General features: G+C 40.5%; 1 protein-coding gene across 1 annotated transcript; it reads right to left on the reverse strand.

Moving 5' to 3' along the window:
• Positions 1 to 233: 233 nt before the first annotated feature.
• Positions 234 to 13598, reverse strand: kpna6 (karyopherin alpha 6 (importin alpha 7)). The gene is made up of 14 exons (XM_041052872.1): positions 13487 to 13598; positions 10837 to 10970; positions 10605 to 10697; positions 10310 to 10409; positions 10118 to 10212; positions 9587 to 9718; positions 9401 to 9489; positions 9175 to 9274; positions 8341 to 8504; positions 8183 to 8261; positions 7918 to 8043; positions 7342 to 7469; positions 6513 to 6697; positions 234 to 5383 (listed from the first exon to the last, which is right to left on the reverse strand). The coding sequence occupies exons 1-14, from the start codon at positions 13488 to 13490 to the stop codon at positions 5196 to 5198; spliced, it is 1617 nt and encodes a 538-aa protein (XP_040908806.1). The 5' UTR covers positions 13491 to 13598; the 3' UTR covers positions 234 to 5195.
• Positions 13599 to 14712: the final 1114 nt, after the last annotated feature.

Raw genomic sequence — 14712 nt, forward strand, 5'->3', positions numbered from 1 at the left:
TAATCATGCAAATGATTTCACAATAGGTTGACCTTTTTTAAAGCGAAATCTACAATTATATATAGAAATGTTGCCATCTCCACTGGGTTAGAACATTTTTTACCAAGACACTGATTGGCTTGTACGTTAAATGCTGTATATACCTGTAGTGAAAAAGAAACATGTGCATTAAAGGTAAAGGGTTGCAACATAACTTTATTTGTTTTGTACAGTATTTCCACTGAACAATTTTAAATTCAATATATTTTCTTTACATTTTTAATGTTGTTGCCATTTCCTGTATGTATTTTTTTTTTTTTTTTTTTAATGTTCATGTTTGTGTGTCATGTTCAGCTGAAGTGTATTAGTTTCTCGTCACTCATTCATACCGTCGGTAAAGTCAAGTCAAGTCACAGTTTAAGATGGGTAATTTTGAGCAAATGAAAAATCATAAACAAGAAAAGAGAAAATAAATACATGTAAAAGAAATGAGAGGACCAGAGCCGAGAATACATCAGGACTGGTCAGTGATGGCATATGAAAAGTATTTTACAAACATGTAGCATTGTAAACATTTGTAGCGTAGACATTACTTGACGAAGCCAAGCATGGCTTTAGATTCTGATATAGACATGAACAGCTTTCTAGGACGGAAGACAAGTCAGATTTGAGATATTTAGTGATGTGTGTTCAATCCCCCAAAGAGAACGAGGTTCCTGATCATGCAGCCTGACTAGGACAAACTTTTACTCCAAACACAGTTATCCAAAAATATAGCCCAGAATATCCTGATCAAGAAAAAGACCAAGAAAAGCAGAAAAGGCTTGAATCCTCACCTCCTATTTTATTTATATTTTCCTGTGACATGTTCTAATGAGACTTTTTCTCCACTTCTCAGAAGTGATTAGAATTGCATCTGAATCCCTATCAATGTATCAGAAAATACATATAGTTTAACTTATAATACTTTTTAATGTAAATCACTGCACAATTTCTGAATCCCAGATTTTATCTTAGAAAAACGTCAAGTAGTTGCTTCTTTTAGCTCCACCCAGTGGAAGGAGTTGTCACCTGTGGGAGCAGTTTGTAGGTGGATCTTTTCCTCCGGGGTGCCTGATTTTTGGACAATATTTATTGCAGTCTTTTGGATTATTCTGCAGATTTTCTACCTCCCTAAACAGTACTTGAACTTGAGAGAAAAGAAAACTGAGAAATGAGGGACTGAGCTCATGCAGCTTCTAATGAAAAGAAGCAAGTTTTAAATGGCCTGAAGCAATCTCTCAGTCATACTGACTGGGTCAACACAAGCCAATTACATCAACTACTGAAAACAAAACATCAAGTAAATCATTTAAACCAGCCTTCAGGATGGACAAAACTTTGGTAAACTAACTGTGACAATAAGGTTAGTACCTGCAATTGTCTGCTATGATAGTCGCTTAAGTTTCCACAATTTGCATCATGTGCCACATTTAAGTACTACAATATTTCTGTCAACGCAGAGTTTGTTTTTGCACAAAGAGGGACTGGCTGCAGGCCACGGCCTCAAGAAAAATGCTAAATATTATACTCCACTGTATCCACCACATGAAATCAGTTCATTGATTCCAAAAACATTTGCAGCAAAGCTTTGCACAGTGAAAACCATTAGAAGACTGTAAGAGTGGGGACCATCACATCAACGGACAAGAAGTCGCTGGAAAGACCGGTTTTATGCAGTTAATTGAGACCTTCCCCCCCAAAACAATTACACTTCCTTAATTCCTTATTTAGGTGCCCACAGTAGAGAATGCCACTTTTCTAAAGAAACAATGGCTAACAATGTAATTTTAAAGATAAGGAAAATAGAGCAGCAATGTTTTGCACAAAATGTGTGCACATTCAAGTAAATAAAAGATATAAAGGAAAAAAAAAATCTAGAAGTCAAAGACAGATACATAAGAACCTCCAGTCTTTGTTGGTCGGGTTGGCACTTTTGTGAATAGGAGTGCATTTTCATTTTTCAGAAATACAATATATAATATTCTTCCTGGTTGATGCACTGATTTTTTTTTTTTTTTTTTTTAAACAATGCAATTCTGGCATTATTTGTAGGCCAAGCACAGAATTGGCCATGAAATCGAAGACTTCAGTTATAAATGCTGCTCTACACATCTGTCATGTAGAGGTATGTTCTTGATGCTCAATTATACATGATTTGACCTCTTATGTCTGCTGGGAGCACATGTTCTGTGGACAACATTTGAACTCATGAAGCCAAAAAAACCAAAAAAAAAAAACCAAAACTAGACAGCCTCTCTAACGTATGTTCCTCTGTCAATGAACACGTAAACCCCTGTGTGTAATAGCAGTATCTCACACTATGATACTCTGCACTGACATAGGAATTTGAAGGCTAATGAAAAAAAACAAAACAAAACAAAAAAACCCCAAAAAACTCAATACTGAAACAAATGAAATGGAAAAGATTAAGTCTGTGCATCCAAGAAAAATGCTCTATCAAACAAGAGGAACATTTTTTTGGTCGAAAAAGTATGTTCTCGATTGTACACAATGTTCAAGAGACTGCAGCATTTATATTTTGGTTGAGAGAACCATAATTCTGTACACAGCTCCACGATTAAACATCAGGGCTGCTTCTGTGATCCACAGAACAGGGGCTCCCAGACTCTAATGGGGACATAGTCATAGAGTCAATCAGCCTCTTCCTCACACAGTGCCTGTCAGTCAAACATCACACGACCACAGTTCTGCTCCATCCACAAAGCCTGAACACTGATCCGAGATCAGCTCCTGTCAGAGGCAAACACTGATCCAAGGTCAGGGTTTACAGGACTAATTTAAACCATCGTATGTTACGTGGCTAGAAACAACAGAAAAAAGTTTCCATAAGGCCTACGTGTGAACCGAATCACTTCTGAATTCAATAAACCGCTCTTTTCATTGTCTCAATTAAAACAAAACAATCTAAACCAAAATGAAACCAAGGGAAACATTTTTATAAATAAAGAAAATATACTAAGTGCTCTGAAACAAAAAAACAGCCAAAAATGGCTTTTTTTCCACACTTTGGAGAAAAGCTGAACTTCAAAATAAAATAAAATGAAAGAATAACTACTTTTTTTCCAGTCCAAAGACTATGGAAACTATTTTACTTGCTACTAGCCACTCATCTGTGTGAGGTGTGTGTACAGTGTCTGCTGGTGTTGTATGCAAGTGTACATGAAGTGTGCGCAAATATCTATATATAATGCAAATACATCAAAATTCAAATATATATACTTATACTTGAATTTTTTGTTGCAGTTAGGCTCGTCACTTATCTCAGATATATCCCCAGCCAAACTCTGGCTCTTATTGCGCCCATGAGGGGACAAAGAAGCCACATAGACTTTCCTTGCCAGGCAGAGGATAGGCTATTTACATCAATACCTATACATGTCACAATGGACCCATGCAAATATCATTATCTGTTGTCATTCCCATTCCTCAAAAATATAGTGATATAGAATGCCATAGGTTATATATCGACTCTACCGCTATACAAAACACCACCACCATCACTACACTATCACTGTTAACACCACCAAACCAATTAGTTATGGCCCAGTTCCCGCTATTTTTTAAACTCCAAATGCTGTTAACAAGGAAACGCTAAGCGGCGTAGAGCAATGTCTCACAGTGTTTGTTCACACTGTTTTCTATCTCTCTGTGCCAACTGTCTGTGTTTGGCCAGGGATACTCAGTGACTGTAAGCAGGGTAATATAACACCATGCAAAAACCCTACCACATACGACTGGGGAGGGGGGGGGCGATCACAGGGCCTAGCTAACGAGCAGCAATCTGTTTCTACTGAGCTTCAGTGGAATCAGAAAATCAAAACTGAAAATATATCGTCTTCTGAAATTTCCATGTCATGTCTGTCACTCTACTTTAAACATCTGCAATCCCTTGAATTCATTTAAATATAAAATAAGTTTGCTGCTGCTGCTGCCGCCGGCTCTTCCTCCCCCTAACACCCCAGCTATGCCTTGTTTAATAGTTAAATCACTTCATAATTCAAATGTATTATTATTATCACAGCACACGACGAACACTGGATCTCTAACTATACCACCCTCGAAACCTGGATTTTTTTTTTTACTTCTTTAAACATTTCTTTAAAAAAAAAAAACACCCAGAATCCTTTTCCAATAACCCACTCAGAGCCCTTCCTAAGGTTAGATAAATCTTTTTTCTTCCCACCTCAACCCTCCCCCCACCCCCGAAATTTGTCCCACTTAAAAAAACGTGTTAACTGACTCAGGGGGAAAAAAAGAAAACAAAAAAAAAAAACACTTCTTAGCTTGGGCATCAGACTCAGGGCAGTAGGCAACCCTTAATTTTGGGTGGACATCTGTGTCTCTGAAACCCCAATATAGATCAGATTCTTTTTTCCTATCAGCAGATGCGCAGAGACCAGCCCTAAGCCTCATTATAACAGAGCATCTTCTTGGTAGCAAACCATGTGCTTCCCATTATAGAAATGAAAAGGAAAAAAAAATCACAAGCATTAATAAGGAGCAGATAAATAAGGGCTGGGGAAAAATAACTCATCAACTAAAAAGGGATATTGTTGCTAGTACTTTTTGAATTGTACTAAGTCAGACTGACATCAATAGCTGGGCATATTTCACCTCATGCTCCCCAGTTTGTTGGCTTTGCATGAGGATGCCTGGGTAGTCCTGGAAATAGGAATGTTCCATTGGTAAAAAAAAACAAAACATGAAAGTGTATTTAAAGATATTAACCAACAAGCCATCGTTACTGCCAATGAGAGGATCTAAGAGCTATCAAATGGCAGGAGGATGTCTGTGTGTGCGTTTTAAGCTAGGGCAGACTCACACTTTGGGCTATGAGGCGATCACTTCCTCTTCTAGGTGTAATGGAGTTTGTGTGGAGTGCTCCCCCATTGGTCAGGAAACACGAATCTACCCTGCAAGAAGTCAGTCCACTGCTAGAGAAGTATTAAGAGAAGGGGGTATTTTTAGGCTGGAGAGCACAAAAGTTTTAGTTTTCCTCCGAAGGGCATGGGTGTGTGGTGATAGCAGAGGTGGGGAGGGTTGTTGCAGATGAAGTGGGCTTGGAGGTACGACTCAGGTATCTATGAGCCCTCCAAGAGATAGAGAGGTATGGAGGGGGTAAATGGTGTATTTTAGAGGAGAGGGGTATTGATTTATAGCTGGAAGCCCTCCATGGGGGCCTCCTGCTGAGGGAAAAGGAACTGCTGGTTGGCCTGGTCCACCTGAGGGGCTAGACTGCTGTCCTCGTCCTCCACCCCGAAGTAGTGCTCAATTAGGTCAAAGGCCTTCTGGTAGATCTCCTGGTTGTCGTGGCTCTGAAGAAACTCGATCTTGTCCAGACCTGGGAAACAAAATTATGTCAAATCAACATATGTTTGCAAAGTAATCAGCTCAAGACCAGTCAGTGCTGTTTGAAGTCTGGGTAAGCAGTGAAAAAATGAATAAAAAGATGATGAAATGTGCATTACCATTTCCATCAACAAGGAAAAACCAAACAATAATGTGAAAGATGAAAAAATGGACTAGTAATTGCTTTAGTGTCTTATTTAACAACCTGAATGTATCTGTGCAATCACACTCTAACCTCTAGCTCCTGAACAACATCCTCCAACACCCAAAAATATCTCAGAAGCTGATTTAGCTGCTTGACCCACTGACAGTATGTCTCTGTCAGCAATGGAACCTGATGTTATCAGTTCTTGGTAGAAGCAGATTTATGCAGTGAATTCATCTACATTACACTGAGAATTAGACAAGAAGTGGCTACAGAACAGCTGGACACACTACAAACACAGGCACATGTAGATGCAGATATGTATTGTTAACACTGCTTTTGTGGGTTATCTTTTGTGTTGCTATCAGAAAGTACAGAATTGATGACAGAAGTCAACCACCTGAATCTTTAGCTTTCACCCTCAAGCTAAACCCAGACAATGAACAGCACTGTAGTGAAGCTTCTGAATGAGTCGCAGCTCTGCAGGCTGCTGCAGTGATGCTAATTTTAATGTTAATGCTAATTCAAGATTTATTAATTTATTGCCAAACGACTTAGTCGTTAGGGATTTGTTCACTGAGGTCAGTGCAGTTACAAAACATTCTTGCAGTCATAAATAATAAACACTCACACACCCACTGACATTAGTAGCAGCGTAGGTAACAATAACAAAAGAACATATCTCTAAAACCTAATAAAAGAAGTGCAAATTTCAAGTATTATAAGATATCTTGGTAGGACCTGCCAAATTTATCTAATTCTCAATGGGATTCCACTTAAATTACTATGTTGTCATTTTATCCATTCTTGGTATCACATAATGGCCTTAAAGCTCTGAAAAAACATATAAACATATAGTGTGTATACACTGGTTATTCACCATCAGCAGCTTCACGTCCAACATCAGATCATATACAGTAAATCAAAGCCATAGTTTTCAGTATCAGTGTGTTTGCATGTGTTTCCTGTCCAGTACCATAGGCCTCTTCGATGAGGCTGCAGTAAGGGTTGACTCCAGTGCCGTTGTTCTCCTGCTTGGCCTCCTGCTCCCCGAGCCTCAGGATGTTCTCCAGCCCATTGAGAGCCACCTGAACAATCTTAGAGTCCATCACCGTCAACAGATCACACAGTGGCTTGATGCAGCCCAGGTTCACCAAATATCTATACGCACCAACAGACACACAAAAAAACACAGGTGTTTGTCGACCTTAAGGGTGTAACAATGCACCAGATTTTTCAGATATTTAATTTAAAGGTCACAACGTGATTTGCAACACAGTGTTCATGTAGAGTTAATGCTAATACTTCACTTCTGGTTCACTTCTGCTATTATCTATATTTTCAGCACCATGCCACCTTCTTGTGCATAAAATTGTCTTTTTCATGGAGACCTTCGTTTCTAGTAAGTCTTCATTTGATCTTGAGTTCTTCTCAATTAAAGCATCACTTCATATTCTTAGTCATCATTTCCAAACAGCCAACACTTTTTCTGTCACTGAGGGTGAAAGATTTGTGCTAATTTAGGAACAGACATCGTAAAGTTGCAGATCAAATGTGAGGAGATCGTTTTGTTTTGTTTGCATGTAGTCTTCAGAGTGTCTTCCAACAAGCGGGTGATTTATTATTGAAGCTTGACTTTCTTCAGCTTACTGGGACATTTAGTCGATCCACCAGATCTAGTACTGACATGATTAACTTACTAAAGGAAAGACATAATAAACTACAGACAATCTCATCCAAATAAATCTTGTTGTTTGCTGAGGGGACGCTGTGGTATAGAGCGGTTGATTTACTGTAAAGCTGACCTGATCTGCTCTGGTGTTCCTCCGGAGGTGGCGTTAGTGATGGCCCAGGCGGCCTCTTTCCTTGTCCTGAACTCGGCTTTCTGTAGAATGTCTATCAGCACTGGGAAGATGTTGGCATCAATTACCGTCTGTGGGGCAGAACAAGACTTGAAGTGAGGGGCATGTATCATTTCTACCTGATTGAGCTTCGCAGGAGCGAACCCGCTGGGGCAATGACAGATGAACAGATGGACCGATCTGTCTCTGCGTACTGTCTCAAAAATCTCAAACCAGACATGATCCATGTTGTCTTTATAGATAAATGTTTGCAATGTAACAGACTAAGAAAATTGACTCAGCTGGAACCATGTTGTTTAGTCCAGTCTATTTTTCAAGTATTACCACATACATAAGTTGACTTACAGACAAAAAAATACAGTCTGCCCAGAACAACAAGGTTTAACCAGAAGAAACAGTTGTTTCATGTACAACAAAGCATTGTCAATCAAACCAAGGCACTTTACTCACTCTTAATGGGTAAATCTGAATTTTCAGGTTGTCCCCATTTCAGTTCTAAGCTTTGTATGTATATATCACCTGTATCTGTGCTCTGTTTCCTGCTGTGATGTTCGAGATGGTCCAGCATGCCTCTTTGCGAATAGACTCTTTAGCACTGCTGAGAAGGTGCAGCAGACAGGGAAGGGCTGAGCAGTTCAACACCACCTAAGCACAGCAACACAGAGGATAAAAAGCGTAAAAGCAGTTTATTAAAAATGTGTTTTTATCTTAATAAGTTGTGGACCTGTTCTCTGCAACAGGCACTAGGAGACAGGCTTAAAAGAAACTTTTAATATAGTCTCACCTGTGTTTGGATATCATCTCCAGTGACAATGTTTCCTACTGCTCTCAAGGCAGGGGAGGCCACCTTATAGTCAGTGTGCCTGCAGAGAGGGAGCATTTTAAGTATTTACAGGCCATATTTACTGTGACAAAGATAACAGAGAGCATAGCTGGACTTACATGAGTAGTTCTACAAGGCGCCTGCAGACACCAGAGTCGATGACAGCCTGGATCTTGTCATTGGGGCCGTCTGAGAGGTAGGACAGGGCCCAGCAGGCGTCTGCCAGCAAGTCTGGGTCGCTGCTAAATAAAAGCCTCGACAGTACTGGCAGACAGGGTGACACCTAGACAACACAGATATTACGTTCATTTAAGATGAATTCAACAGCACCTACGAATCATGCAGGAAAAAAAATCAAGCCTTTTCAGCAATTATTATTCATTATGTTAACTGAAAAGGTTCAACTAAAGTTTCAAGCACTTCTGTACACTGAAGACTGGCATTCAGAGACGAAAACCTTAGTGAAAAGTCAGTATGGACATACTGTTTCAGAAATGAATAGCGCTGGGTATGAGAGTGTAGGTGTATTCAAAAACACAGAAACTGGTGCAGTTACTGTTACCAGGGATAAACCAGCATCTACTGTTGATCTCAATGGATAAACTCAGTTACAATAACCTGACTGGCTGTGTGGAGTAAGAAGTGCATTCAGACTCTGTCAAACCTCAGAGACTATTTTAACAGTGTGTGTGTTTGAGTTACTTTTTCATTAAGGAAACCAAGTTAAGAAAAGACATCCTCTCAAGTTACAATACTTTTCCTGTGCTGTGTGCAACATTCAATCTCTCAATCTCAGCTGAACTGAGATTTGATAACCATGTCTTGCAAATAGATTTAGATCTTACATGGTTTAGCAAACTTCATTTGTATACCCAGGTTTTGCATGAATGGCAATGACTACGAGTTAACTCATGACAAACTGCGTAATATACATCCTGAGGCCAAAGTGGTACCTTTTCAAAAGCAGGTGGAGGATTTTTTCCTCTGCAGAGATTAGACAGAGCCCAGACTGCATTCCTAGTCATGGTCAATCTCGTGGATTTGGTCAGAAGCCTGAAGTGACAGAGAAAAGCAAACCCCGGTAAATGAGATCATATCAGAAACATATTAAAGGTAGAAAAGCTGAAGGCTTGAATACGTAATGTCTCTAAAAACATGCAAAGAAAAGAATGAACTCACATTAATAATGGTGGAAGGATGTTGCAGTTCAGCACATAGTCCCTGCAAACTGCACTATCACCTGCAATATTACCCAGGGCCCACACAGCCTGCAGAGGAAAAAAAAAACATAGCACACAAAAACACGTGGAAGACGAAACATACAGACACTATATAACATACTATGCCAATCACACTGTGTGTTACCTGTTCTTGAACATCCTCAAAGTCCGAGTTAAGTAGTTCTATGAAGATTGGCACTGCTCCCGCCTCAATCACTGTCTTTGTCTGTATGGATGTGCCTGATGCTATGTTGGTCAGTGCCCAAGCAGCTTCAAACTGCAAAGGCACAAAATGTCACTGAGAAACGTGGCATTTAAAGTAAACTTCAGAATCCTTATTGGGACATTGGGTCATCTCAACAAATTATCATTCACATTTCAATCATTTTACATTAGTGAACCATGCAGGCATCAGAGATAAGAGTTTACACCTGTTTCGTGCAGTGGCAAAAATGACAACATCCTTCTGGAGCCTAATGCAGAGCGACTGCATTGCTTTGACTTGCTTACCATCAGATAAAGTATATGGTGGCATCAGCAAAATCTAACATAGTACTGCTGTGTTTAACCTAATGGAATGTGGTGAGACACAAACTTTACCAACATGTTTCACATCTATTCACTTTTATTAAGAACACATCCCATACACAGGAGGTGAATGTTTTTACAAACTGACCTGTAGTGTGCAGTTCACACTCTTCTTTAGGAACTCCACAAACCTCTCCACTACTCCAGGTGTGTTTATAACTTCATCAATTGGTGGGTTGGGCTCTGACGTGAACAAAAGTAAAACAGGATGTGAATATTTGGGTTTGGTCTGTGGTGTTCTCATGGCTATTAACACTGTGATGTGCAGCACAGCACGCACCTTTGGAAAGTAGTTTTCTGAACTTCTGTGTTGTGGTGAGCTGAAGCTCCGGGTCTTCTGAAAAAAGCATCTCAACCATGTCTCTGGTAATGACTCCTTCCTGCAACAACACATACACAGACACACTAAACACTTGACCCACTCGGCACAGACTCCAATACTTTAAAGATGTTCGAAAACAAGAAGTAACAAAGCTGAGATGCAATGTAAAATAAACTTCCAGTGAATCCTGCGCAGGCCTCTCTTTGTCAAGGCTGTGAAAGCCTATGAAAGCAGGATTACGACAGACACTCACTGTTACTGGAGAGCTGAGGTAGGAATCCACCAGTGGACTCTCAAGCATGGCTTCCTCTTCATTGAGAATGTCCACGTTCCTCCTCTTGAAAAGCTGTGGTTACAAAATTGTCAGAGCCCACAAAGACACAGTCAAGCCAGACCATTTTCATTTACAAAGAATCATACTGATGTAATCTCATACAGAGACATAGAGGATCTGATGAGTGGGATGAACAGGTTTGGTGTAGTACCTGTTGTTCTCGTTTCTGTTTCCTGAGTTGGATGCCTTCCTCCTCTCTCCTGCGCCTCATCTCTTCTGGGTTCAGTGCTTTGTTCTTATAACGGTTCATCCTGTAGTTATCCTTGGCCGGACTGGCTGACGGTTCTGAAGAGCCACACACAGAGGTAAACATGACTCAGACAAAAGTAGGAAACAAAGTTGTGCAGAATTGAAGTCTAAATTGAATTACAGTTAAATTGAATTGAAATTGAAGTTAACAAGAACACCACGTGTAAGGAAGAGTAAGTGAGCATGCCAGAGACGGGGTTTGTTTCCTCTCACATCTCTAATAATAGGTCATGATGATGAAACAGCATGTACACAGGTCTATATATAAAATGGCCTTCTATAAACAAGCTCACATGAACTAGACAAGGCATCCTAAAAATACACACACGCATGCACGCACACGCACGCACACGCACGCACATGCACGCACATGCACACACACACAGCTAAGCTATTCATCAACCAGTCAGCTGGTGGGCAGAACAAACGTATTTATTCAGTAGAGTTAAATCGCAGAGTTTGCATAAACTGGTGCCCACACAGGACAAACTGCCCATTCTCAGCATTTGTGCAGTCATGCCACCAGAACAGGGCACTGGGCAGATCCCGAGTCGCCCGGGGGCTACAGGGGAAAGAAAAAGAGGGGTGGGAACAACATTTAAAAACCTGCCACCAGCACTGAATGGTGCTAACCTTCTGTGCCAAGAGCCCCCAGTCTTAGCAGCGGGGGTTTCTGAGGTTAAATATTGGAACAAGTGGCGCAAATTGAGGTCATGTTATGGCTTGAAGACATTAGCAACACCAGTCTCATTAAAAGCTTATGCATGTGTGTAAAGTGTCCAGATGGTAAAGCCACAGGGTGTGGATGGTACATGAGCACAGGTTGCCGCTGGATGCTCCTATTTCTGTATTGTGTTAGCTAGCTTAGCTGCTGTATGTGAACTGTACTGACTGTTTGGTGTTTGGGCTGGTTGGCACATTAATAGCTGCGCTGAGAACACGTTTACGTTTCAGAGCTGAACCTACCTATAGGAAGGAGTCTCCAGAGAAAAGAAGGTAGAATGGTGGGAGATGTTTTACGAATGTGTTGACTTTAATCAAGGAAAAAAAATAATAAAGTTGACAGTGGATGTGGATTAGAAACCCTCTGTTGTAAAGTGGTGGCACAAAGCTAAAAAGCAATGCCTGGGCAAATTAAATGAGAAACTTTATGCAGTGCTACTTAGTGTAAATTCTTCTTTTTGTGAACTAACCTGAAGCTCCAATTTAGCGTGATTAAGCACAGCAGCCTGCTCTGGTGACAAGTCAAGCACCATGAGTGGTTCAATTCAGGGACACTTTTCCAATTTTAAAAGCTAATATAGCCTGATGGAGGGAGGAGCAGCACTCCTGTTAAAATAATAAAACAGAGTGACCAGTGGCCTGTGGTCCAGTCCAACTCTGTGTGTAATATTTCCATTTGACAAATATAATGAAGCAGAACGGTTTCTGACAGTTTGTATATTGGAGACTGTCCCTTCCCATCTCACTGATCCTTTTAGACATATAACTTACCAGTAATATTACTGTTACAAATGTTGAGGAAAAACAAGCACAATCCTGTGCGGGAATAGTCTGGAAAACACGGGCACCTCTGGTGTCACATGTACACGTTGGCTTATGAGTGTGCTGTCAGATTTATCAGCATTATTACTCACTGATGTTAGCTGATGCAAGCTGTCATAACCGTTTCATGTTTTCCTTTTCGTATTTAATTTACAAGCTTTGTGATTTCCACTTTAATGTCAAACTAATCAAAATGAGAACGAATATATTGTAATTCTATTAAAGCTACACAGTAAATTACGGGTTTAGAGAACAATGCTACATGACAGAGCTAACACAGCTAAGCTAAAGTTAGCATTAGCTGTTGAGCAAAAACATATCATTATTAAACGGTGTCATCTAATATCTGATGACTTAACATATTTTCTAAGTCGCTGAAAGTCTCTTGCCAACTTACAATAGAACAAACGGCATCACGTATGAAATCTCCACTAAACGGCAGTAGCGTAGCGTTTGCACTCCAACAGCTTGCTAACGTCACGCTACCAACACCTGGGTTGTAAAACAAAAAAAAACGACGTGATTCAAAGTGAGTGGCCAATGTAACGTTGTAGTTGCCCACAAAAGAACCAGTGTCTTGACATAACTAATAATAACTTTAAACGAAAGCCATGCGTACGTTTCTCCACCAATTTAACTGAGGTATAGCGCCGTGCTAACATAAGTAGCTATTAACCAAGTTTCCTTAAGTTGGCTAACAAATGGCACCCGTTGTTTTCTCGGGCTGGAATTATGGTAGTATACCTTGTATAACATCTGATAACTGATGTAACATTGTCCTAAGACTATATTGTTTGGTGACAGTTTAATATACAGCAAGTGAACTAGCGTGAAATAGCAACTCATGTTATGCTATTTGGTAGCAACTAGCTACTTAGCTAACGAGTTAGCTAACTAGCTAAATAACAGTGAGAATGAGGATTTCATAATCATTACTTCCGACGACACAGCTCAATCTTTTAACACCTCGAGGTATGTCTGTATACTCGAGTTGCCGAACAGCTTACCCATTGTATCCTACGTGGTTTGGGTGTATCAAGTTGTGAAGATATAAATCAGTTTTAAATCCTTTCCCTCTTCTAGCTTTCCAGAATTTGCTCCAGTAAGCAATATGTCTGCCGGAGACGAAAACGTCAAAATATAACGGCGACTTCCTGCCACCAGAGGACGCACCAGCCTCACAAAACACTTTCCTCAAATTGCCCACATTCACTCAAGAATATATCCCCCATACAGTACCGACTATATACATAAACAATCAGATTAGTACCTCATTTATTTAAGTTGCATACACTGGTCAAAATGGCAAAGCTCATTCATTTCATTTATTCATCATTAAAGTACCATATCAGAGGACGCTTGATTTTATATTACAGTGTTCTTTTAAAGTCATTGTTTCACACCCCTGTCTCCATTCTGTGTAGCCTGTGGCATGGTTCAGGTACCTCTCTGTTTTCGATCTGCATATCTCCCTCTGGTTTTGAAATGCTGCGTGTGTGCACAGCCAATGGTCCCCAGTGTTTTTCTCAAATTGAATGTGACAGAGTAATACAGGTGAGGTGCATCTGTGGTCAATTTGCTGGGAGCAGGTTGTGGAAAATTACTGCACTATATTGCAATGCAGCACTGTCCTCTGACACGGACCCCCGAGGGGGCCCGGGGAGATACACCAGAAAAAAACTTTAGGGGGCAATGTTGTACAAATAAAATAGAAGTAATGAGGCATTCGCTGCTGTCAGGCTGGCTCTTTCCCCTATTAGAAGGAGTGTGGGAGGTCAAGTCAACTGTAGCACGACTGAGATACTTTCCCATGATTACAATTTCTTAGCAGACAAGAATAAATATTGTTCATAGATCCGTGCCCTCATAGAGTAGCCACAGCTGAGCCTCACTCAGCCGAACCATAAGGGCTGAGAATTCACAGCCTTCAGAGGGTGTGCTGGTGCAGAGATGAATCAGAAAACACTGCTTGCTGGATAGTAGCTCTCCACTGGTATCAAATAACACAAACACACAGCTCCAATTTGTGCTACAGAGGCAGCATTCAAATTCTCTCAGATCCAGTCCACAGGGCTGTAGCTGGGACTCATCGTGTCTGATTTCACAGGACCTCCTTGGTGAGTTCTTTACCTTTCTCATTTCTAGGCCCACGGAAGCAAATCACCCGGCAGCCTACACTTTGCAGAGCAGCAAAGGCTATCCATTAGTCAATGCCATGGAGTAAAGACTGCCT

The sequence above is a fragment of the Toxotes jaculatrix genome, chromosome 13 (genome assembly GCF_017976425.1).
Source record: "Toxotes jaculatrix isolate fToxJac2 chromosome 13, fToxJac2.pri, whole genome shotgun sequence".
NCBI classification, from domain to species: Eukaryota; Metazoa; Chordata; class Actinopteri; family Toxotidae; genus Toxotes; species Toxotes jaculatrix.